The sequence below is a fragment of the Hemicordylus capensis genome, chromosome 5 (assembly GCF_027244095.1).
Source record: "Hemicordylus capensis ecotype Gifberg chromosome 5, rHemCap1.1.pri, whole genome shotgun sequence".
NCBI classification, from domain to species: domain Eukaryota; kingdom Metazoa; phylum Chordata; class Lepidosauria; order Squamata; family Cordylidae; genus Hemicordylus; species Hemicordylus capensis.
In genome coordinates, this window is record NC_069661.1 from 45,089,299 (window position 1) to 45,116,204 (window position 26,906).

The 26,906-nt window shown below is 43.6% G+C and overlaps 1 protein-coding gene and 1 long non-coding RNA gene across 5 annotated transcripts in view; one reads left to right on the forward strand and one right to left on the reverse strand.

The window, feature by feature from the left end:
* Positions 1-1,773: 1,773 nt before the first annotated feature.
* Positions 1,774-26,906, reverse strand: part of TNIP3 (TNFAIP3 interacting protein 3) — a 66,531-nt gene continuing 41,398 nt past the window's right edge. The window contains exons 8-13 of one of the 3 annotated variants that reach the window (XR_008307520.1): positions 26,201-26,326; positions 23,817-23,870; positions 22,254-22,412; positions 15,777-15,837; positions 13,593-13,722; positions 1,774-2,497 (exon numbers count right to left, since the gene is read on the reverse strand). Coding sequence is in view for 2 of the 3 variants with exons in the window: in XM_053251217.1 (XP_053107192.1) it covers positions 13,673-13,722; positions 15,777-15,837; positions 22,254-22,412; positions 23,817-23,870; positions 26,201-26,326 (450 nt within the window). In the remaining variant the exon portion in view is untranslated. The remainder of the gene's footprint in view (positions 2,498-13,592; positions 13,723-15,776; positions 15,838-22,253; positions 22,413-23,816; positions 23,871-26,200; positions 26,327-26,906) is intronic. The other 2 variants (XM_053251217.1, XM_053251218.1) reach the window with 2 other exon arrangements.
* Positions 18,510-26,906, forward strand: part of LOC128325628 (uncharacterized) — a 58,652-nt gene continuing 50,255 nt past the window's right edge. For both annotated transcript variants that reach the window (XR_008307522.1, XR_008307521.1), the window contains exon 1: positions 18,510-18,824. This is a non-coding gene — a long non-coding RNA (uncharacterized LOC128325628). The remainder of the gene's footprint in view (positions 18,825-26,906) is intronic.

Genomic DNA, 26,906 nt, shown 5'->3' on the forward strand with positions numbered 1-26,906 from the left:
TAAGTTGACCAGCCTGTAATTTCCCGGATCCCCGCTGGATCCCTTTTTGAAAATCGGTGTTACGTTGGCTACTTTCCAGTCCTCTGGTACGGAGCCTGATAGTAGGGACTAGTTAAATTTTTTGCTAGCAGATCAGCGATTTCAAATTTGAGTCCTACAGAAGAACTCTTGGTTGGATGCCATCTGGCCCTGGCGATTTGTTAATTTTTAGTTTTTCAAGACTGTTTAGAACATCTTCTCGTCACCTCAAATTGGCCCAGTTCTTCAGCCGCTAAACCTGAAAAGCTCAATTCTGGAGAGGATATATGGTCAGTGTCCTCCGCCGTGAAGACAGATGCAAATAACTCATTCAGCTTCTCTGCAATCTCCTTATCCGCCTTAATAATCGCATTCACGCCCTCATCATCTAAGGGGCCAACTGCTTCCCTGGCAGGTTTTCTACTTCTGATAATCCACTCAGTTAATTTTAGATCCCGCTCAGGTTGAATCAGGAAGGCCCCACTCTGAATGCACGTGAACACACACTGTCTTAATACTGCCACCCAGGACAAAACTCTGATGAGAAAACAATTAGAGGGAACACTGGTCTGTAGCCTTAATCTTCAGCTGAAAATATTAAAATCATCCCAGTAACCAGGGGAGTAGCCACCATTGTGTGAATGGGTTCAAAGAATCCGGGCCACCAATGGTAGGGGCTGCTTAAGCCCCCAAAGGGGTGTGGCTTGGGCTCCGGAAGAGCCCCGAGCAAACTCCCCATGCCCAGGCTACTAAAAGCCCCAAGCAAGTGCTTTTCAGGCAGCGTTTTCAGGCAGTGTCCTTTTCAGGCAGCGTTTGCTAGCTACCTGAAGGCATCTATTTCCCTCTCTCTCCCTCCAGAGAGGGAGAGAAAGGGAGAATAGGTGCTTTCAGGCAGCAAGCACTGCCTGAAATGACATGGAAGCGCTAGCTCAGGGCAGGGCCTTGAGTTCTGAAAAGCCCAAACAGCACTTCCTTGTCATTTCAGGTAGCACTTGCTGCCTGAAAGCACCTATTCTCCCTTTCTCTCCCTCTCTGGACGCTGCCTGAAACGCTGCCTGAAAAGGATGGGGAAACTGCAGTGCTTACTCGTGGGTGGGGAGGGGATTCTCTTGGGGCTCGGGCACGCCCCTTGTGCATGACATCACGTGCACAGGAAGTTGTCAGGGGGCCACTGGGCGGGGCCGGACCCAGGCCACTGCTCGGCTGGCTCCACTCCTGCCAGTAACATTCCATTTATATATGTGTACACATCACCGGATTAGAATTACAGTATAATTCATAATTTATACCCATTTCATACTTTCTCATTTCCTTTTACAGAATCCAGAGACCTGACATCTATAAAAATGGATGCTTCAAAAGATTTTTGTTTTTACCAGAAATTAACATTTTGATAACTGAGGATAAATAATTGGGATCTAGTTTGCAATCTTGAAATAGTTTGTTCACAGTTTTATTAAAGTGGATAAGACTGTCATGGTGCAGGCATTCTTTAAAACCCATACTTGAGTAGCCATGGCAACTTGTGATCCACCAATCAAATGCTGCTCATCAGCCATTATTGGCAGCCCACCAACGGTTCTTGAACATCTTGATTTTGCTGCCTTCTGGAACAGCAAAAGCAGATAAGTTATGTTTCTGCCAAACTACAAGACATGGCTGTAGGGCTATATCTGATCTGGTAGGTTACAAATTGTCTAAGTCTCTTAAGTAGAACTTTCAATAATAAATCAACTAAAATTTAGAAAGACAATAAAGAAGTGATAAAGTTTAATGGAAGTATGATCACAACGCACTTGTACTTAAAACTGTGGCAGTCAAATAATATACAGATACTAGGAAAATGGTTTGCAATTTGCAAGTATCCCTCCAATACTACAAAGTCCGGACTTTCTGTGTCTAAAAGTACCTAAGAAAACTGCTAAAGTTTGTTCAATTTGTAACCCTAACCCATGCTTTCCCAATGGGAGAGTTTTCCCACATTTTCTGGGATATTAATGAATTTTTTCTGGGATTTTAAAATTTTTTGGAAGGTTGGGCGATGTTTGGGACCTACCTGTTTCTATCAGGTATGTTTCTGTCTTTCATGGTTTAGTCTGGGTATTTAATGTCAGTGAGAGAGGCCCAAGTGGTTTTATATATAAAAATTCTCTGAAATCCTGCTGATATTTATCCTGACATAAGTGGTTGCAAGCAACAGATTATTGCAACTGGTTTTGCAGAATCTTTTCCAGAAGAAAGAAAATTATTTCCATGCAGCCAACAGAACTGTAATTGGACAGAATCTGCTCCTTCACCACAATCACAAAAACCTCTCATGTACATATATTACAAAAATGTATATTATGTACAATACATTGGAATAAGAGAAGAACATGCAACATCAGTGACAAGCTGAAATCATGCGAACTGCTGCATTTGCTCCTGTGATTTTTCTTCATGTGTTACAAGTGAGAGACTTCTTTCTCCAAAGAGGGACCTGTAAATAAATAAATAAAAACATCAAATAATATTAGATATTGAATTAGTGGCAGGTGTCTCACTCATATTGGTGGGTGGTTATCAATTCACACATCACTAAGTGCCTTGATCAGAGTTTCTCTAATTTTTTTCATCTGTGTGCGAAATGAGTTTTGTTCTAGGCAGCAGTATCAAGGCAGTGTGTGTGCGCATGTGCATTCAGAATGGAGCTTTCCTGATTCACCCTGAGCGGGATCTAAAATTAACTGAGTGGACATCCAAAAACTTGTGAGCGGGCGCACATGCGCATGCCTTAGAGGGAACACTGGCCTTGATTTGTTACTTTTCTTATGGAGTTCCATTCTAAGATAGTTTGCCATGGCACTTTAAGGACCCAGTGGATGGAGGAAGAGAGGAGATCATCCTGACTATCTGTGACAGCTTCTGTAGTAGTTTTGACCAGTGGCAACCCCCGGGGGGAGGGGAACCTGAGCGGGGAGCAGAAGCGGGGGAAGTGTCCCAAATTAGATTTCTGAAACAGAAATGGGGTGGGGGTTGCTGGTGGGGTGCTTGGCCTGCCTCTGGAGCAGCCTTGATTCTGACTCTATGCTCTTCCTTTTGCAGCTAGAAGAGTTTCTGCCAGCTGCCAGGAACTTGTGAGTAGCTGCCTACAAGACTCCTTTCTAAGGGTACTCAGATAGCACTAACGAAGAAGAAAAGACAAACAATGATGCATCAAGCCTCAGAACAAAACCAATGAAATGTTGGATTCTTAATTTACAGTGGAAACATTTATTTGTATTATCATGCATTACAAACTGTAAGTTGCTTTAACTATCAATGAGAAAAGCGGGACAGATGTGATAAAATAAATAAATAAATGGCCAGCTTATCTTATTGGTAACTGGGGAGCAGAACTGGTTCTAGGATAATTCAATTGGGTTGTGAAAGGGTGGCAAAGACCATAATGAAGAGAGCAAAGGTCTGTTTTGTTTTGGCTGTTGTTCTTAGGCAGGCAGCTAGTGGGAGTAGGGCTGGCTGCAAGCCTGCTGGCTGATAAGCGGCATCTCTCATTGTTTCACTGGCTCCTGCTTGCTGGGTTGGAAGTTGAGAGGGGAGAGGCATTATACCAATCAATAAATTAAAACCACCTGCAGCTTAATTCAAACTCAGACATTCATCTACTCTGATAATTAACTGGTTGACATTCATGAAGCTATGCTTCATGAAATTCCAGGCACAATGGGAGAGAGATGGAATAGCAAAGATCAGGGGGGTGAGGTGTGTTTAGAATAGTGGGTTTAAGATAGTGACCCTTGTTTTGTTTTGTTTTTTAAAAGGATCTCTTGATTAGATTAATCTTTGTGTGGAAGGAACTTTCAGAAGATTGGATTTGATGCTCTAGGTACCTCGCTCAGTTCCATTATTCTAGGAAACCAGGACCGGACTGGCGGCACTGAGAGGGCGGTGGAATGTATGTGGGGAGAGTGCCAGGTTTTGAGCAGAATAGGTAATTAAGGGTGGGAGTATTCACTGCTGCTGAGTGTGGAGGGGCACAGGGGCACCCCATGGGTGGGCTGCACCGGGAATATGCCTTTTGCCCAGTCATGTGTATGTGTATGTGTATCTTCTTCTAAAATTCATAGGATATATCATTTTATCATTCCCCTACCTATAAGAATTTCATTTTGACCCTGAAACTGGGTCAAAAAACCAAAAACCAACAAGAACTACCTGGTAATCAGTACAATGTTTTAATGATACTTAGGGACAAGCCCAAAGGAAGCATTTTTCATTAAGGTTTGCAGTTTCCATAAAATTAATACTCTTCTAACAAAAATTAGAGAGCACCATGAAAAGGGCAAGGAGAGCAGTTCCGAGTATTCTGAAATTATCTTATTTAGAATGAGGGCAAGCAGCACTGCTCTCTATCTGAAATAGTTTTGTGATGTTGCATGTAACCCAAACTGATTATGTGTATCGGACAGTCTTCTTATACTGTTCATATTCCTAGGGAGGAGAACAAAGACAAAAAGGCATTGTAGCAGCAGCAGCAGCAGCAGCCAGTCAGGAAACAATCCCCAGATTGGTTACTAAACAGGTGAAAAAATGGGTTTCAGAGATATTCCATCCTCCAAAGCATACCCTTTACCCCAAAAGTGTACACATTCATCATAATCCTATCAGTATGCACTCAGTTCTCTGACTGGTTCTCTGTCATTAGAACTGTACCAGTTTAAGCTTCTGTGGATTATAATTCTAGCGATAAGGATTTGTGATACATGAGATTGAAGAGAAGAGGAAAGAGCAAAGATGCACAGGAATCAGCTCATTTATTAAAGCCCAATGCAATTTTAGTCATGACTTTTTTTCATGGGCAACTGAACCAGTTTCTTCAGAGGAAGTGTTTAGACAGTCTTAGACTAGCTCCTTTCCTTCCATCCTCCCAATCTGATACACAAGATAGTTGGGACCACAGTTACTCCTGAGCTAGAAATGCAGAAATCTCTTTCAAAATCCTTGTTAGATGGTCTATTTACTTCACATCCTGTGGCTGTTTACATAAGCAATGTATGTGGAAACCCATGCTAGTGCATGGAGAGAAAAGAGAGCACACTATAAGGGACACAGATGCTGTGTTGGTACCAGGAAAATCGGAGGGAAGACACAGGCCTAAAAACACAACTGATCTGTATTGATACATTTAGGATCTGCAGAAGCTCCACCCAACAGCTACAGCTTCCAAAAACTATAGGAGCTGCAGAGGAACAAAAAGCACAACTAAACAACACAGCACCCTGTGGCATACATAATGGTGGGGGGGGGCATGGAAAATGGGTTAATTTCTGAATTGTGCACCCAATTGACAACCTTTAATTACTTAATTACTTAATGCTGAAAGGAAGGCTGCATTCACACGTAACATGGAACAGCAGGTCCTCCCACTCTCCCGTCCAAATTCTGACATTACAGAGAGCAATTTCTCACCTTTTCTCTGCAACAGGCAAATTGCGAAACCAATGAGAGGACCGAGAAGAAAACCCAATAGGAATTTCAATTTAAGAAGCAATTAAGAAGTCCAATTCAAAGGACTCAGTAAAACAAACACTCACAATTTCAACTCTTTCAAGGTTGCAGCATCTACCGTATTTTTCGGACCATAAGACGCACTGGACCATAAGACGCACCCAGTATTAGGGGCTGAATTGGCCCAAAGTACTACCGCTGTGGCTGCCGCCGCCCGCCCGCCCGGATTAGGGGCCGAATCGGCCCAAGCTAACTGCCGCCGCGGCCGCCCCCGCCGCCGCCCGCCCACCCTCCCAGCTGCCCAGTCCTAACCTTCTAAGCCCGATCAGGGACCCATACTGGTAACTGGAGAAGGAGAGAGGAGCTCGCAAGCAGAGCTCCTCTCTCTGCAAAGCCTCGGCCTGAACTGGCGCTTTGGCCGCAAAAGACGCCGAGGCTTGCGAGCTCCTCTCTCCTTCTCCAGTTACCAGTATGGGTCCCTGATCGGGCTTAGAAGGTTAGGACTGGGCAGCTGGGAGGGCGGGTGGCGGGGGCGGCCGCGGCGGCAGTTAGCTTGGGCTGATTCGGCCCCTAATCAGGTGGGGGGAGCGGCGGGGGTGGCTGGTGCACAGCCCTACTGGACAGCATTCGGACCATAAGACGCACCCCCATTTCCCCCCCCCACTTTTTTTTGGGGGAAGTGCGTCTTATGGTCCAAAAAATACGGTATATTAGTGAACAAATAGCATGGAACTAATTTTGCATCCTTCTTCCAGATAATGGATGAGAAGGCAAAGATTTTCCACATGTTAAATGAATGCCTCATGAAGCTAATGGGCAGGGGTGGGGGGGGGTGGGATTATAGCCCCATTAGCATCTGGGAATTTAGATTATATTACTAGAATACTAGTATTACCAATGCCATATGCAATTGCAATGCAAACTAGAGACAGACAAGTTGCTATAAAATGCGTTGATATCTTCCCTACGCATACTGAGCCTCATACCAGATAAGCACTGTGCTTGAAGCTCTTTATAGTCACTTTGACCAATAACTATAAAGTAGGAAATGAATAAATATTGGAACAGTTGGTTGCCGAAACAGAAAACTATGCTACTGTTTAAATCAGGTGTACTGCTTCCCGCTTTCTTTTATTATGGTGCTTCTTTCTGATTGACTTTCTTCAAAGAAACTGTAGGCTTGCATCTAGAAGGCTAATGCTGAATGCAGAAGAAGTAAAGGCAAAAGAGGGCACAATATTTAAAGTTGTACAGTTTTAAATATATAGGGATATGTTAACTTTAAAGTTAGTGCCAAGAAGATAATGCTTTAATCATATGTGGTACGTCTTATTTATACGCCGCAGACTAGCACTTGGTAGGGTTGCAATGAAGGCCTTGGAAAGGATATTATATGCCATGATGTTTCTATACCTACAAAGATTAGAATCATTGAGACAATGGCTTTTCCTGTAATACTCTATGGATGTGAAAGCTGGACTTTGAAGAAGCAAGACAGAAAAAGTATTGACGCTTTTGAACTTTGGTGCTGGGGAAGACTTTTGAGGATACCATGGACAGCCAGGAAAAAACACAAATGGATCATAGAACAAATCAATCCAGAATTTTCACTTGAGGCACAAGTGACCAAGCTCAAACTATCATACTTCAGACACATAATGCAAAAATCCAGTTCCCTTGAGAAGTCCATAATGCTGGGGAAAGTTGAAGGAAAGAGAAGAAGAGGATGACCAGCAGGAAGGTGGATGGACTTGATTACAACAGCAATAAATGCACCCTGAGAGACCTTAAAGGCCAGGTTGAAGAGAGATCATCCTGGAGAGAATCTATCTATGTGGTCACTAAGAGTTGACACCGACTTGACGGCCCATAATCAATCAATCAATCAATCAACCAACCACATCTTATTTGTGTTATCCATCTCTTTCACTGAACATTGCTTTTTAGTTATTTTGATCCAAGAAGTCTGTTCAATCGTTATTTGGCCCTGAAGTTCTACACAGGGGTGAGGCAGGATGTGGGACCAGAGAGATGGACTTTCTCTCTGATCCTTACTCCCTTCACAACATTGAGACGGCAGCATCTGAGCCAGGAGGGTCATCCTGTATTTATCTGAACAGGGAATATCCCCTACTCTGTGAGAAGGGATAGAACTTTAGGGGAATCCATCTGTCTTGGAAGGCCAGGAAGACCCCAAATTCAACCAGTTACGCTATCTTCCTCCCCTTCCCACTGGGAGAGTGCAGTACGGAACAGAGAATATAAAACTGAGACTAACTTCCAATATTTCTCTGGATACAAATCTCTTTGGGTACAACCCTTGGTGGGAGCCAAGTATGAACAGCTGTAGAGGTCTTTTTACACACTTGAAATAATATATTTCCAACATCAGAACCATTCTTTCTGTTTTAAAAATTTTCCCCTCATTTGCAATCCCAACCAATAACTCCTTCCCTTATTTCCTAGAATTGTTCAGGCAAAAGAAGCTGCTGATGTGCTTTCAAAGTTGTCTTCGGTGGAGAAAGAGCTTAGTGATACCCCTTCATCTGTGCACACAGTCAGCTGTGCACCAACTTTAAATAAAATTTGATATCTTTAGATATAAAGCACCTTGTAATTACATGAGGGCTTTGGCGCAGTGGGGAAATAACTTGCCTAGGGAGCAAGAGGTTCTGGTTCGAATCTCCGCTGGTATGTTTCCCAGACTATGGGAAACACCTATATCGGGCAGCAGCAAAAGGCATCATCTCATACTGCACGGGAGATGGAAATGGTAAACCCCTCCTGTATTCTACCAAAGGAAGTCACATGGCTCTGTGGTTGCCAGGAGTCGACACCGACTCGACAGCACAACTTTACTCACTTAAATAAGATAACTGTGGTTTCTGAATACAAATGATGGGGAATAATTCTATATAATATATATTATAATAATTATATTCCATCGCAAAATGCATGTTTGGAAGTGAAACAGACATTACAAGCTTATGATTCTGGCAGGCAAACCAAGGTCTGAACAATAAAACCTCTTTCCAAGAGAAATTTGTTAAAAGTAGTTTCAAGGAAATCTGCAACTCCATTTTTAAACTCTCTTTGATTTTTCATAGTTGGACAAGGAAGGAAGTAAAACGGATCCACCTGCCAAAATAAGCACTTAGAAATAGCTGTCCTTTGTTCCTGAAACCTTGGTCTCCTCCCCCTAAAGAAGCCAATATTAAGGAAGGGTGATCACTAGCTATATTGAAAGGAAGTCAACTGATTTTTAGATCTGGTATCCAGCAACAGACACACACACACACACACACACACATGGTAGTACTAAGAATGGCTAAGGAAGCAGTGGTGTATGTACATAATGGTGACTTTAAAGGAACCACTCTAGAGAAACCTCTGTCTGATTGTCTATACCCTCATTGCTCAACCACAGAAACATCCCATAGGCCTATCTTCATATTTCTCTATTTTTCACCACACACACAATTTTGTAATAAAATTGCAGGAGGGGGGAAAAGACAACAAAGCAAAGTGTTTTTCTTTGCTTTTCCTACCATTAGATGTAGCTTATGACTCTTCTGCAGCCTCGTCTGGTGAGCTTGATCATTCTATTATATATACTTGGGAAAGTTTCCATGAAGGAATTTAATGAGATAACTCTGTGCACTTTTATGAGCACACAGAGAAAGAAGAACTTATTAAAGTCTTGAGTGGTAAATGTGGAGCGAGTCACCGCCCTTCCTACTTGATATTTTAAGACTCCTGGATCCAGTGTAGGTGGACTCAAGCAAAGCATGTAGCTGGAAGCACCCTGAGCTTGGCCAGGCATTGCTGCTGAGGAAGCAGAGACTGGCAGCCTTCTTTTCCCTCAGGACACTCCCATGGTCACCATGGAAAAACAGCCAGTTCCTGGCAGCTGCGTGGACACGCTGTCTGGGCTGGAGGCATCAGAGGAGGACTGAAACAGACACCCTGTTCCCAAAATTCCAACCACCAGGATGTGCCTGAGGTTGTCTCTTTATGACACACCATCCTAAAGTAGCAAGACAGGGGGAAGATAAAGGGAATGGACAGAGGGAGCAGATTAAGGACTTATGTTCATCAGCACACATCATGCATTTCCTTATAAAACCCTCTTAGCATGACACAGTGCAGCCTGGCATTTATTCCTATGCTACCCAAATCCATGGAAACTCCCTTAAGTTAATATCCTGCATATGTGAAGGGCAGGGAGCACATTAAATGCATCATTAAAGAAGAAGAAAAATCATGTATTTTTTTAAAATTAACTTTTAAGTGGTTGTTAAATTGTCTCCATAGCCTAAAGCTGGAGACAGCCGATGCTGTCTCTCTACTCCTACACTTTTTGTGGGGAGGATATGCATGTAATTTCTGGATCTTATTAAAGCACTTGTGGGTCACAAGTTGATGTACATGGATAACTATTTGATAATGTCTAAGCTACGCCGCCTTTTGACCTCTCCTCCCTCTCTAGCTACCATCCTACTCTGAATTGTCTACCGGCAGAAGAACTAATAGGCCTGGGTGTTAGTGAAAGTGAATATCACTTTCTCCATAGTAGCACAATCACAGTTGTTGCTGCCATAGCTAAAGCATATCAGTATGTTTGGTTAACTACAGGCAATAAACACAACCTGTGGAGGAGAGCAAACAAGCAGATAAATCAATTTTGGAAGTTGTTGAATATAGATTACTTTTCTGCTCCCAACTCCTTGACTGACATGATGAGGAAAATTACTCCAAGTAGACCCACTGAACTTAAAATGACAAGTTAGGCATTAATTTCAATAGGACTACTTGGAGTCTTTTCCCTGATCATGTCAGCCCTTGTCTACTAACCTGGGCGCTTTCCAGACTAGACCTTGCAATGGGGTCAGGACGCATCTCGGAAGTGTGCTTCCACACTTCCTGCATCCTGACACCGCAGTCCTACGCGGACAGCTGGGTGCCGTTCACATTTCCAATGCCTTGTGTCAAATTTAATTGCTGTGAAATGGAGATACTATCACATCGTACATCTGGCATGGGAAAGTTGCTGTTTTGTTGGGTTGTTAGTTGCTGCGAGCCTGCTTCCCCTGCTGTTTCCGAATGTGACTTGCCCGAACGGAGGCATTTTGCTGCTAATGAGAAAGTGACTTGCCTGAACGGAGGCATTTTGCTGCTAATGGAAAGTGCTCTGGATACTTCAGTTGCACCTCTTCCACACCACTTTTGATTGTACACAACTCACCTGATATGGAGTTGTGAACTTGCTTTGTCCTTGCACACCTGAGATGCTATTGTTTATTTAGTCACTTCTTTTCTCTCTCTTAATTTACTTCAGCCCCTTGAACGTGTAAACAAACCAGAGGCTAAACTCTGCAGGCGTACTCAACTTTGGCCCTCCAGTTGTTTTTGGACTACAACTCCCATAATCCCCAGCCACAGAAGTCAATAGCCAGGGATTATGGAAACTGTAGGCCAACATCTGCAGGAGGACCGAAGTTGAGCAGCCCTGGGCTAAAGGAAGTGTCATGCACTCTTCAAATATCATCTTTCTAAGGCTAAAGATTGGTTTTCCTCGTCAAAGCCATGTGTTCCCTTGGGGACAGCTAACTCCAAAAAGTGCAACAACTTTATAAACCGAAGCTTTTAAGCACTTAAGGGCTTCAGCGCATGCAGCTAGCCAGTTTGATCTCCTAGGTTAGCTGCCTCAGCAAGGCTAAGCTTTATGTATTTGAGTGATTAAGTACTTATCAGGGCTGCAGAGTCTTCTTATGGAGATCTTACCAGACTGTCTTACAGTTAACCAGTTCATGAGCTGCAAAGAGCTTTAGTTCTAAGAGCAACGGACATTCTTCTAGATATTTGAAACTCACTTAGGGGAAATAATCCGCTAGGAACTAACTTCTCAGCATGAAATTCTGTTTAAGCAGGTGGGTGGGGGGGAAGAGGGAAATTTAGCTTGCACACCGGACATGGAAGAATTCAGAACAGCATTGAGTACACTTACTAACCCTGTAACACAGCTGGTACTGGGGACAGGAGAGCTGGTCTCGTGCCATGGAGTCGGTGTCAACTCCTGGCGACCACAGGGCCATGTAGAATACAGGAGTGATTTACCATTCATTGCCTTCCCCCCACACACTATGAGATCATGCCGTTGTCACTGAAGTGAGCATCCGCCTCCAGCACCGTCCTTTATTGCTGCTGCCCAGTATAGGGGACTACATGCTTGCAGAAGATCCCTGGTGCACCTCCAAGATAGGGCTGAGAGAGACTTCTGCCTGTAACCTTGGAGAAGCTGTTGCCAGTCTGTATAGACAATAATGAGATAGATAGACCTATGATCTGACTCAGTATAAAGCAGCTTCCTATGTTCCTATGACAGCTCCCCCATAAAGTTGCAGTACAGGCACCTCTCCCAGCTCCACCACTTGAGTCATCCCACCTGCCTGCAACCATTCCATCTCTCTTGATTCTTTTCCTTCTGTACACCACACCATCTCACTGGCCCCGCCACCTAGGGGTGTAGGGACAATGGAGCAAGAGGGAATGACTGTCTCCCGGCCACCAGGATCTGGGAGGGCCAGCAAGGCACCCCCCTGCCCTCCGCCAGGGCACCCCCTCACCTCCTCTGCACCCCACCAGTGAATGCAGCACAGACCCTCTCCCAGGCAATGGCCATGCCCACTGCATCTGACATCAGACACAGAGGGTGTGGCCAAGTCAGCCCCTGTATAGGGATGTGTGAATGTGTTCAACATCAAACCAGTTCGGTTCAACTGTTTGGGGTCAAACTGAACCACCCCGTTCAGTCCGACCCCAGACCGAACCCCCTGGGGCTCTGCGTTTTATTTATATGATTCTGAAAAAAACTTACTCCCTTCCAGGGGAGTTGTCCGAGGTGGGGGGGCAGTCCCAGAGAGGTTCCTCCTCCCCCCGCTGGCCTCCCTTAGTCCATAAATCAGCCGGTTTTCAGCCATTCTTTGGGTGGTTTTCGGCCTTCCCCTCCCCCCCCCAGTGAGGCAGACTCACTGGGTCTGGAGGCCACCGCACCTGTGCAATGGGCCTCTGCAGGGCCTGGCATGACCGAATTGCTCAACAGTGGTGCCAGCAATGAGGAGAGGCCACCATTGGATGCAAGCTTTATTCATGCTCCTTGCCCGTGGCTTGCAATGCCAAGCAGCAGAGCACCCTGGAAGGTGAGGCTGGCCCAGTAGTGATGAGAAAGAGGGATGGTGTTAGGGCCAGTGAGATGGCACACGGCCAGCACCAGCTACAGCCCAGGAATAAGGCCAGCAGCTCATTGCCTTTCATCTCAAGCAGCCAATGGCAACGGGCCAGCTCCACATCGTATTGCACAAGTCTTACAGTATCCACTTCTGACATGTAGCCTGCACAATTGGTTTCCAGTGGGAACATGGTGACTGCATTTAAGCAATTCTCCCCACATGTTTGATTTAGGAATAAGGAGCAGAAAAGAGATGGTAGGAAATAGTGATTTAATCAAAGTTATGAATGAAGTAAGTGTGAGTGTGTGTGTGAGAGAGAGAGAAAACAGCCATTGGTGAACACAAGTGGGACCCTGACGCTCATGTGTATGTTGAGTTTCTTTGTGATTGTGTTACTATTAAAAGAACAAGAGACCTCTGAGGAAAAGGCTGGAAACCCTTTTCATATAAACCACCCTGAGGCACTTCCAGAAGGGCAGTATATAAATTGAACAAACAAATAAACAAACCCTATAGCATATTGTCATTTCAGTGATACAAGTTCTTATCAGGGGTAGTTGCTGCAGATGACTGAGGTGTGTGGGTGTGTGAAAAAATAGGTTTCAGGGCTGTACATTCACCCTTCCTGCTGCACACAGGCTGCGTGTGTGTGTGTGTGTGTGTGTGTGTGTGTGTACGAGCAATGGCCCTGTGGCTCACACACACCCTGCTACCACCTACCAGCTCATTTGCAGCAGTTGCCCTTGGTTCTTACAGGTACCCAATTCCATCTTCACTCCCCACCTGCACTCCTCAAAACTGCACCAACCCAACACCACTTGCTCCATATATCCTCCATAACCAGTTCAAAACACCTGCCTGTTCCTGCTTCCTGGTGCAGCCCCCATTTTCCTGACTCACCCACGTCTGCATACGGCTCTGACACTGTCCACCTACAATTACAATGAGCCAGACGACCCTCCAAACGGCAGACCCATTTGTCCTGTCCCTATAGAGAAGGGATTGGTTAAGTTTGGTGTGTTCTCTCTCTCTCTCTCTCTCTCTCTCTCTCTCTGTCTCTCTCTCTCACACACACACACACACACACACACACGAATCTCCATGGTCAGGCAGTGTGGTTTACACTGAGAGAGCCAGTGTGGTGTGGTTAGAGTGCTGGACTAGGACCCGGGAGACCCTAGTTCAAATCCCCATTCATACATGATCCTTGCTGGGTGACTCTGGGCCAGTCACTTCTCTCTCAGCCTAACCTACTTCACAGAAGGTTGTTGTGAGGAGAAACCTAAGTATGTAGTACACTGCTCTGGGCTCCTTGGAGGAAGAGTGGGATATAAAATGTAAAAAATAAAATACATACATAGATAATGCAGAGTGTATACCCGGAATCTTCTAACACTTCACATAGAATCTTCACACTTAGTTCATATTCTGAACTAATCTGTGCTAAGTACTCAGTGCCTGGATGGGATCAACATCTATCTAGTCTAACAATCTTTGCAAAAATCCAAGGGACCAGCAGATACTAGCTCATCCACGAGTGGACCTCCATCTGCTTCTGCTACCTCCTACCATGCAGCCTTTGAAACAGGGTGGTTTTCTGCTCTGGGGGTGTTTACATAAAACTGGGAAGAGGAAAGGAACATGCATAAAGGGCAAGAGAGATATTATAAGATGGTTCTCATGGATTACTGACTTGTTTGCATACTTGTACAATGACTTGACCATAAATAAATGAAGATGCCAAACAGCTTCAGTTGAGAGAAAGGAGAACAATTTGCGATTGCTAGGCAGTATTTTCCCATTCTGCAACTGTGTTGAGGCTGAGCCAGCCATACACCTAAAAATGGTGCTTTGCAGGCAGCAGAGCTGGTAATAAGGTATTGGAGAGGGAAGTCCAGTACCAGCTCCAGGGACCTTCAGAGGGCCCCTGAAACTGGAAGATGTGAGGCATGCAAATAGAGGATTCCCTCACATTGCCTCTGACCTTCATTGTGAAGTGCAAAGTGAGAATGGTGACAGTACTGAGGCCACGAAGCCCTAGTTGATCTTGGACCCACAGCAAATAGACCATGTGTGTGTGTGTGTGTGTGTGTGTTTTACCTGGTTTGTGGCCCCATAGGCTATATATAAAAACTATATTAGGCAGAAGCTCTGTGATTAGACTTTCCCAGTTTTTCCTATGTCAAAAAGCGGGGGGCAGGGGGACAATTTGGATTAGGACCAAATGGGAGGAATCTAACCCTACACTCCATGCCACAGCCCTGAGCCAAACAGAAACTGAATAAATAATAAAATAATAATAAATACCCGCCACCAGCAAAAAACCCCTACTAACTACAGAAGGGAAAATATATAGGCATATTTTTCTGCTTAACTTTCTGCCCCCCCCCACTCCATGATTAATAACAGCTTTGGGGGTGAATAAAAATAGAGAATCAGCACGAGGGGGGGATGGTTAGACCTCCCCCATGACAGCTTTTTGAGAGAGAAAACTGGGCAATTCCAGTCACAGAACTCAAATGTAATCTGTAGTTTGGCTGTGATATGGCCTGCTGCGTACTCTGATCAGCCAGCTTTAAGAAATAAAAGAAAATTTCCGAACACAGAACTCCCAATTAACAGAATTTGGCCCTTAGATACACCATTTACCATTTTGTCAACTAAAATGTGGATGGATCACTATATACCCCCAGAAGAATCCAATTCCAATATCATTCATTTTCCTTGAGTGTTCAGTGAGAGATTGATGTGATCTTGTAATTCATGGTGTGTGTGTGTGTGTGTGTGTGTGTGTGTGTGTGTGTGTGTGTGTGTGTGTGTGTGTGTTTTAAGCAGCTTGGTAATACTGAAAGCTGTAACACATTTGCATCATATTTAGAATCTGTAGCCTTGGCCACATGTATGTACTGCAGTTTTACAAAACAGAGCTGTATACAAATCACACTCTGGGTGCTTATGAAAGTTTACTAGCTATCACAAAAAAGAGACCCCATTTAAAAAAAAACCTCTTTAAAAGTGTGTTCAGTACAGCTGTTGCCTTACCATTTGCCTTGTGCTGCACATCTGGCGGAAACCGGTCAGGAACATACCATTGATAGTCTGGCTGCACAGAACAATAAAACATTATTACAGCAATATGGACTTCATAGACACTTCAAACAAAAGAATAGCAGCATGGTAAATATAATTATGCTGTGAAGCTTTTCATTAGTCATACCAAAGTAATTTACCCCCAAAATACTCCCTCTTATTTTGTTCAAATAATTCTTCTGATTAAGTCTTTCAGCTGGCTTTCTTTTTATTGCTGTGTCTTTTGGATAGTGGGCACATTATAAAAAGGTTGTGTGAAACCTCCTAGATCCCACAAATCAAAACAAACTTTATTAACATTAACAAATCAGGTTTCTGGGAGCCTCCTGAAGCTTGACAAGGAGCAGGGAGAAGACAGGGTGAGATGGAATGCACCTGATGCTATCATAAACAGTTAGGTCTCTCACTCCAGTCAATGTCAGCTGTTAAGAGGCTAAGCGAAACCTGGTGTGCATCAACATGACAGGTGATGGTGCTCCCAAGCAAACTTGTTTCCAGTGGGTTAGAATTCTTCTGAAACTCTAGTGGCCCCACAAAACAGAATTCTAATCTCTCACCTCATGGCAACAGGTCATTTTAACATAACATAACCATGATTTTGTCAAAAATATATATTATGGGAACAATGATTGTTTTTACAAAACCATGTAGGATTTAAAGAATGATACTTATGTCATCCTTTGACTTCGTGCTTCTAACTGAAAAAGTTGAATAATTTAGGGAGGCAGTTTTTCAATTTAGAAACAATATGGTCTTTTCAAAGTAATTGAACTACAATGCCACCTAAGTGTTCCGCTCATACTACAGTAGAAATGGATATCATTCTGAATAGATGTTTAATGTTCCTAATATGCTTAATATTCATTAAAGCTCTGATTACAAAATACATATATCCTTACAGTGGAACTTTTATTTCTATTTATTACACCTTTATCCCACCTTTCCCTGAGTAGCTCAGGGTTGTGAACCTAGTTCTCCCTCCCCTATCCCATGTTATCCTACAAGCCTGTAAGGCAGATAGGAGATAGGATTGGTCCAGGCTAACTCTGTGAGTTTCATGACTGAGTGGAGATTTGAAGCTGGGTCTTCCCAGTCCCAGTCAGACACTTTAGCCAATACATCACACTGGCATAAAGGCGACAGGTTTAAGCTGTGGCACTGCCATTTTAAAAGGATATCAGTTTACAAGGCTGGGGAAGACCTCAGCCTGCAATCTTAAAGAGCCATTGCCAGTCAGAATTGACAGTACTGGGCTATATGCATCAATAGGTTGACTCAGTATAAGGTCACATTATAGGATATATGCAAGAGTTTTCCTGTCACATTTCCACTTTAAGTTCCAACCCCGAGTCATGGGGGAATAAATATCTGATTAAATAAACACATTTATTCCCTAATAAAACATTCTACTGTATTAAATCACAAACTTCTATATGTTCATAGAGGCCGAAACAGCAACGTACAACCACTACAGAACAGTTAACATTTTCATAATTATAATCTTGAAAGCATTCCAGGGAATGAAGAGACATGATTCAAAATCAGACTAAACAAATGTTTTCTTGGATGATTGAAAAGTAAACAGTAAATGCGAGATACAAAAAGGGATTTAGAAGGTCAAAAGAGAACGAAGGAAATGTAGTATATGCCATATGCTAAGCCTACAGACTCACTCCATTCTAACACCTTTCATATTTGATGACAGATTGCTTGGGGAATTATAAAGAAATAAATGTTGGCGCAGTCATAGCAATTCTTGAATAAGAAAACAAGCTCAAGGAATTCCAGAACCAAATTCAAAGCAACGAATCAACAATGGCCCTTTCCAGGGCTCTTCTAAGGAAGACAAAATTTATAAACTCCCAGGATGCTTTGCTCAGCTAGAAACCCAGGTGGTGAAAGCTCTAGGACACAGGCCAAAGTTAATTGGGCCTCAGCTTAAATTTTAGTGAGAAACTTTTCTTGAAGCTCATACAAGAGAAGGAAATGTTTTTAAACAAACAAACAAAAAGACTTATCTGTAGTTCTTTCTTTGTTATATCTATGCATAAATACTTGTGTTCTTTGGCCAGTCCCACTCACTTCAGGAGAGACTTGCACAAGAGAACAACCTGGTGAAATGTGAAAATAGGATCCCATTGCTAAGTTCTTCATAATGTGTAGGACCGCTTATACCATGATGTGTCTCAGGGGCATAGCCAGATTGGATTGAACCCTGGGACAAGAAGTGAAAATGGATCACTGGACCCTCCACCTTCTTCTACTCCCCTCCCTCCCCCATGTCTTTGCTGCAGAAGAACCGTAAGGACATTGTGCTGCCTCAACAGCATCACAGGTTTAGTATGCTAACTTGGCAAAGAGGCACCTTTTAACATGGTGCGCTTTTTTCCCCTATTTAGCAGGGGGAGAGTAACTGGTCCTATCCACCCCCAGCACAGTACCTTCAGTGACGGTTGCTGGTGTCTGTCTTATGTTTCTTTTTAGAATGTGAGCCCTTTGGGGACAGGGTTCCATCTTATTTATTTGTTATTTCTCTGTGTAAACTGCCCTGAGCCATTTTTGGAAGGGCAGTATAGAAATCAAATAAAGACATAAATAAGGAGCAAGCCAGGTTAAAATTGTTAGACTGTTGGAATATGTAACTCTAGAAGAATGACTTAGTCTATGTTATTAGGTGAACTGGAAGCCATGCTGATCATGTACACAGAGAACAGCTAGTACAGCCTATTTAGAATAAATGCGGAACAGCTTAGTAGGGCTGTCTCAGTCTGAGAGCCAATGGAAACACTGGCTCCTCCTTTGCCATTGCCTTTCATTTTGTCCCTGCTCAGCCTACTGGTAGCTGGGGAAGTGACCTTTCTGGGAAAGAGACCTTTGCTTTGATCATCACCCAAACCCAGCTGAAAACAGTGGTCTTTTTACCTAATGGGTTTAATGTCCAGGCATAATCAATCAGAATGAACTCACCAACAAACTCTGAGGAAACTTTATCTATGATATGTAAGTTATCCTTTTGCATGTTAGACTATAAAAATCATTTAACCTTTTTGGATGTTATCTCGTTTGAGTAATACTGCATGAAATCACTGAAAGGACATGGTGAAAAACAGCATTTTCAGCATGACTTTCCTTTCACTCTTATGCAAATAATATCACACTTCCCACGCATGCAGACTTTCACACACACACACACACACACACACACACACACACACACACACACACACTCACTCTCTCTCTCTCTCTCTCTCTCTCTCTCTCATTCCCCTGGCTTAGAAATATTTTGAAAACTTATATACCTACTATAATCACCTCATATATTTGTACAATATCAACAGTGAAGAGCAAAGGGTGAGCTGGCACCCATTTGGTAGGCCTCCACTCTCAAGAGCCCAGGGACATTTGTCCCCCTTTATTCAATTATATTATGTCTCCGATGTGACACCATAATATTGCAAGTTTCCCTGCCCTTACCAACAGCAGTCAGCTATGTGCGAAAAGGGCAGAAAAAGATGCAATGTGATACTAGCTGGGCGGGTGCAGAGCATCTGCGCGCCAGTTCTCCATCCGCTTGTTCTCCGGCCCCCACTGCCTTAAGCTGCCCCCGCCATCCAGGATGGCAGTGGAGGTGGTGAAAGCTCCTTCTGTGGGCCCTCCAGCTGCCCAAATCGGGCCATCTTCTGCCCATTTCGAGGCTTTCTGCGTGTGTGCACAGAGAGCCCCCAAATGGCCCAAAAATGGCCCGACCTGTCATTTGGGCAGCAGGAGGGCCCATGGGAGGAGCTTTCGCTGCCTCCACCACCATCATGGCCTCGGTCTCTCTTCTCCACCACAGGGGCTGGTCGTGCTGTGCTGTGGGTGCTGGCACTGTGGTGGTCAGCTGCCGCCACCACCACCGCCTCCTCCTCCAGCCCCTCAGAGTATCACCGCCACCTTGGCTCCAACATGGTGGCCACTGGGAGTGAATTTGCCTGAGAGCATGAGCGCAAGCAAGAGAGAGTGTGCATGCTCCCACAGTGCCCTGATTGGTTTAGCACTGTGAGTGTAGGGCAAGGGCGGGGCTTGCCACATACGCCCTAAGCCTTTTATAGAGAGAGACCCAGTCACAGGACAAGAGAAAAGCGAGAGAGAAATTGACAGAGGTACCATTTTTGGTTTCTCACTATGATGTACATAATATAGTTCTAGCCTTAGTTTGCAAACTCACATTACTTTTATTACTATTCTTATTAAGTGGTTTCTAAGTACTTTATTGTGCTTTTTACCTGAAAAGTGAAAACATTTTGAACTTATTCCCACTCTGGTAGGGTCTCCAGAGTCTATCCTAGCCTGGATTATCCTATCAGTCTGTGTGTCTTTATGAGTGTGTGTATGTGAGAATGGAGCTGAACACTGAGAATACTTCTGCACTAACTATTTTGTCTGGAATTGCCATTGTTTGTTCACTCATCATCATCAGCTTTATTGTTTAGCAAAATGCCATAACAAAAGACAGAGAAGAACAGAGGCAAATATTTCACAATTAGGTAATCAATTTTGCTTTTAACTTCCTGGCTGCTAAAGCAAATAGGGGGAAATGCAAGTTTACATTATTTTCAGGATTGAATAACAGAAAATATACAGATTCACTTGGTGTGAAAAAGTTTTCCTTAGTTCTAAACTGCAGCAGGAATTTATCCTCGGATCCTTTTATAGGAACATAGGAAGCTGCCTTATACTGAGTCCGACCATTGGTTCATCTAGCTCATCTGCCTTATACTGAGTCAAATAGTTGGTTCATCTGGCATGCTTGCTGCCACAGGAGCAGCTCTCCTCCTCCTCCAGTAACACAGTAGACAATATCCTCAACTGTGGATTTACAAAAAATGCAGCAACACTCCTCAACTGGGCAGCTCTTGTAGTATCCCTCTATAAATTCAGAGGGCATACTATTAAATTGTGGTAGAGTAAAAACATTCCTGCGAGGAGCTAATAGATAGGAATCTTAATGCACGGCTAAAATCTTGAAATTCTGGACAACTGTATAGTTAACATAGCGGTTAGACTGTCCTTCTCAAATAACAGAGATATTAATCAGGATTTGGGCAAGTACGGAATCACATCCAGGTCACAATCAATCCTCTGACAACCATCTGTGTTGCAGTTAACCTTTGTTCACACACTCTTGATGAAGCAATGACAGGACATATCCACATGACAATGTTAGTGGCCCATTGGTAGCCTATGTTTTCTGAATAATTCTCCCCCATTTTTTCAGACCTGATTTTTGGTGACCATTTTGACTTAAAACACAGTCATAGTCAAAGCCTATGACTATGACTATGACTTATCTTAGTGTGGATAAACAAAGCACAATTAAGACTTGTCAGGGGACAAGCGTCTTTAAGTCGATGCTTCCCTTCTAGCAACCACATATTAGTCCCTTAGCAGCCTTCAATTAGCAAATAATTCCCTGCTTTCAACATCAATGCCCAGTTCAGATTTCTGCTCTCCATCTGGCAACCCCCATATTATGTCCTCCAGAGTGCAAGTATCTCTTGCCCACGGTGCCTATCTTTCAAAGGATGAGAAGAGGAACTGACCCCATTCACACATAATGTGGAACCACGGGCCCAATGGACCCATGGTTCCACTCCTGCCCACCCCCACTCTTCCGCTCTCCTGTCCGTATTTGGACAAAACGGAGAACGGGCTCTCTGCAGTCAGGGAGATTGCAGAGAGGAGGAGGAACAGGCTGTGCTGGCTTCCTTCTTGTTTGAAAGACAGCCTGCACAGCCAATCACACAGAGAGAGGGAGGAGCTTCTTCCCTCAACTCCGGTTTGACTTAAAGCAGCCTTCAGTTCTGCATTTGGACATAACGCACCCAGACTGGAACCCCAGTTATGAGCAACGCAACTCACTAGAAACCGAGGTTGCTGGATGAATGGGACCAGAATTGCACGCATTCGGACGTAACGATAGGGAAACCTCTCTTCCCTGCAACTCTGGTTCTGCATTAAAAGTGAATGAGGCCAGTCTCTTTCTCCTTTGCCTTTTCATCACTTGCAAGCCTCACACTTCCCACCTTCCAGTCTTTTAAGCAGAGCACAAAACACACTGGATACAGGCAGGGCTTGCACGACATACAGCTGCTGTTTTCCCCATCACTGCTGCCTTCAGTCCAAGCTGCCTAGACTCTGCTGACCAGCCCAGTTATCACATGGCCAGCAGGACTCCAGCTTTCAACATTATAGCTGTTGTCCCTACTGGAGGCTGACTCTCACTTCTTCTGTGCAACCCAAGCACTTTCCTGTTGCTTTGAAAAATTATTATTTAATGTTACTGAAATTGCAGAAGTACACTTGCAGAATTTGACATCCCTGGTTGCGAAATGTTGCTTTTGAAGGTTTCTGTTTTGTGAAATGAAAGCTGACAGGAGTCTTACTTACTGGGGGCTGCTGCTTTCTGTTAATGCCACATGTGGCCAGTGTTAGTCGAGGTTCAGGGTAAGGGTGAGGTAATCCATAGTTCCCATAATGAAGACAAGAAGGAACAAATATCTGATGCGGGTAGCTACGTTTCTCTGTCAGTGCCTGGAGATCTCTGGCCTATACATACATTGAAATAAAGAGGGAAAACATTAAAAGACCACACTTCCCAGTAAAGCAGGCCTGCTCAACTTTGCCCCCTCCAGCTGTTTTGGACTACAACTCCCATAATCTCCAGCTACAGTGGCCAATAGCCAGGGATAGTGGGAGTTGTAGGCCAACATCTGTAGGAGGGCCGAAGTTGAGTAGCCCGGCAGTAAAGTGATAGCATCCTAGAGCTCATGAAAATGGCAGTATCCTGTGCCTTAGATAGTGTAGTGCAGTGTTTCTCAACCACCGGTCTGTGGACCAGTGCCAGTCCAGAAGGTGTTGGTGTCCGTGATGCATCACTAACAAAAATCATTCCACAAAAATGCAATTTCAGGCCGGCGGGGGCTGACAGGAGCTCTTCAGACTTCATTTCTATGCAGCCCTCGATGCTGGTTAATGTTCATTTCGCTTCCTCGAAATGAACATTATCCAGCAGTGAGGGCTGCCTGGAAATGAGCTCCGGAGAGTTGCACGAAACTGTTTTTTGGGGGGTGCCTGGGAGTGGGGTTGGGGGTGAGGGGACAACCTCCTTACTAACTGCTGTTCTGGGAAACTGCACACAAATAATGTAACAGTCCATGACTCCAAAAACATTGAGAAACACTGGTGTAGTGCACAACCAGGAATGTGGGTATTGTCGCACAGAATGGCAGGTGCCATTTCATCCAGGGTGTTGCATCCCCACAGTGAATATGGCGCACACCCACACTGTGGACTGCACAACCTGCTCTGACCATTCCCTTTTTAAAAACAGCCAGAAATGGAGAAATTCGGGTCTTAACAGGGTGCATTCCAGAGCCCCAAGGCAGAGCCCCAGAAATGAGAGCCTCCCTGACAGCTTTGAAAAGGTCTTTAAAGATGCATTTATTCACCCAAGCTTTTTAACTAGAATTTTTTAAATCTAGGTTTAATTTTTTTAATGTTTTGATTTTTTGATTTAATTTGTTTTATTTGTTGCAAACTGCCCAGAGAAGCAAGTTTGGGGTGGTGTACAACTAATGGTGCAGTAGGGAAATGTCTTGAGTAGCAAGCCAGAGGTTGCCAGTTCCAATCCCCGCCGGAATGTTTCCCAGACGATGGGAAACACCTATATTGGGCAGCAGCGATACAGGAAGATGCTGAAAGGCATCATCTCATACTGCGCGGGAGGAGGCAATGGTAAACCCCTCCTGTATTCTACCAAAGACAACCACCGGGCTCTGTGGTCACCAGGAGTCTACACCGACTTGACGGCACACTTTACTTTACAAATATAATTAATTAATTAATTACAGTAAATTTCTTCAGCTGGCACAAAGCCTGTGTTAGACCGACAACATTTGGTCTCCTACAAGGAGAAAGCTGCAGTAGGAACACATGTATCCATACACACACCTGTTGCTTTACTTTCTTCTCAAGCAGTTCCTTTTCTTCATTGCAGTCTTTAATCTGCGGAAGGAACATTTATTCTGATGAAACAAGTATATATATATATTACAAGATGTATATTCCACCTTTTACAGAACCACGTAGTTGTATAAATGGGGGAATAACAAATACTAGTGCATAATTCCTAAAAAGAAAGCACTGGAGTAATTTCTGTGCTTTACCTAAAGGTGGAAATAATTTCTTTTTTGTTAACAGTTCTAGAAACCTGCCTTTACAATAACTGTCATATGCGTAGTCAGTCAGGATATCAGTGTGTACTATTATATCTGCAGATGTTGATTTTTCCTCATGTCATAATGTGTGCCCCTACCTGGCAGAGTCATAGGACAATAACACACCACCAAAAGGGTGGTGTATGTGTGTGTATGCATATACACACATTGTTCTGTAGGTGATGGAAAAGGAGGAAGAGACAGAATTTGACAACTGTGGAAATCAGGGACTCTCATGCCCTCTAGTGGTAGCTTGATAGGCTTCTCTAAAGAAAATTAATTCTGATGATAGGATTATTTGTACTTCAGGCTCAACATAAGAGAATTGTTTGGGTGACACTTACAGAAGAGCTATTTTTCAATGGAGTGAACTGTCTGAATTCAGTATATGGGTATAAGAGATAGTTTAGACTGAACACTTTAAAGAGATTATAAACACAGTGCAGCAATAGTTCCAGCTGCCTGAGTTGTTGTTTTCTGGCCAGGCGGTGGGCGGGGGGGCATTTCAAGCATCTTTCAGGAGTGCTTTAGTACTGGGAATCTTGTGTTGGGTCACAGATGTAGACCTGATGGCCAATATGCTCCTTTCTAGAATATGGCTCCTTATTCTATTTCCTTGAATCACTCTGAGCCTTTTGTTCTGTACTAGGAGTTTGCAACTGCTGAGAGATGCCATCAGGACTTCTGGTTGCCAAATGCCTCTCTCTTTCTTCCCTCAGCATTTGAAATAAGGCCTGAGCAAGAGCAGGGACACCCAAGTGGGAAAGTGAATGCTGATTCTCTTCTTTCTCACTTCCTGCAGGGAAGGCAGATAACTGTACTTATGCGTCACTTCTTTAAACTTTAAAATATAAAGTATCCCAATGATCTCACTGAGATACAATCATCACTAATGAATTACCATTCTATAAATGGACATTAAGACGGATGCTTACTAGGCAGTTGTGAGATCTTCACCCAGGCAGGGCTTAGAATCCTCACAAGCATAAAGGCAGGCAGACCATAGCCCTATGGCTGAAAGGCAATACAGGAGAACCTCGATATCTGTGGACTCTCTACATCCGTGGATTTGCATATCCGTGGTCGGGTAATTAAAACCCGATGTTGGTATACGCGGGGAGAAATAAGAAAATAAGGGGTTAATGCCGCATATCCATGCGTTGGGCATGACCAGAAATTACCTTGGAGGGGTTTTTTGTGTGTCCAGGAGCTTCAAAATGACGCTGTTTTAAAAAATATATAGACTGGTGGTCCATCTAGCTCAGTATTGTCTACCCAGACTGGCAGCAGCTTCTCCAAGATTACAGGCAGAAGTTTCTCCCAGCCCTGGCTTGGAGATGCCAGGGAAAGAACTTGGAACTTTCTACATGCAAGCATGCAGGTGCTCTTCCCAGAGCGGCCCCATCCCCTAAGAGGAATATCTTACTATAGTCCCCTAAGGGGGATATATGTATAGTGACTGGAACAAAACCCCATTATAGAGCTTTAAGAACAGAAGACCTTAATCTAATGAAGATCTATAGCTCACTGATGAAATCATAGCTGAAAAGGGATTTTAATTTAGACTCCCAACTACAGATCTTTCCACTGACTGGCTGTCACTAGTTTCTTATATCTATTTGTAAATCTATATTTAAATCTATCACAAGTTTCTTAAATCATACCAAACAGGCCAAGAGGATTTTCTAATAAAAATGTTTCTTTGTCTTATTCTTTCATTAATCTGAGACATACGGTATATTGACCATATTTACACTGGTGAAAATCCCAAGCCATTCTTTTTTTTTAAAATGGGCCTAGGATATATTCAATTTTTATATCAGGCTTTCAAATAAAAAGGAGGAGATGGAAAATGAACATTTATGCTCTTTACAAAATATTGGAAGAGCCATTGCATTGGTCACTAGTCATCCCATTAACTTCTTTGAAGGAAAAAAAAATATCAAATTATTCCTTTTCCCACCACCATTACTTCAGAATGATTTCATCCCAGGTGGTGACCCCATATAAAACCATGTCAATTAATGGAAGCCAGAAAGTGTTGGGTTACATGGAAGGTGAGAAAATAAGAATAAAACACACATGTTTTGGCAATGGTACCTTTGTTTTGACTCATACCTGCGAATTTAGTTTGTTCAACTGGGACTGTGATCTCTCATTAATACTCTGCAATGCTTCTTTCTCCTCATTAAGCCTTTCTCTGTCAGCTCTTTCCTTTTTAAAGTCTTCTTCATATATGTTAACCTGAAATTAGGAAGGATTATTTATTACTGATACTGCAGGAGTACCTAAATATTCCAGAATTTAATTTGTTCAGAGGCACAACATCATAAAGAGATTAAAGTTTCTCTGTATGAGGACACATGTACAAGTGTGAGGGCCAGACAAGATGTTCACAGGAGTATATTGTTATATATTACGTGCTTCCTACTGGAAGTGCCTCTTTTTCACAAAAGAGGTACTCTTGGTACTCTAGTCTCTTTCCCTCACAGTTGAAAGCCACATGTGGAGAGAATGATTCTGGCAGACAAGAAAGAAGCTCAGATTGCTTCTTGCTTACATGTCCCATCTGTTTCTGTCTCTGCTCAATTTCTAACTACTTTCTCCCTTCCCTGTCCCAACTCAGTCAAGAGAGTCGACCATAAATGTGAGCAAGGTAAGGACTGTTTTGCTTGCACTCCATAAGATTCCCTTCCAATGGGAAGCTGATTGGAGGTAGTGATGAGAGGGGTTTTCACTTTGATCATGTTGTCCGACCATTAAGGAGGACACAGGCCAGCCTTGGAGAACTCTCACTTGATCCACTTGCATTACAGTCATGGCA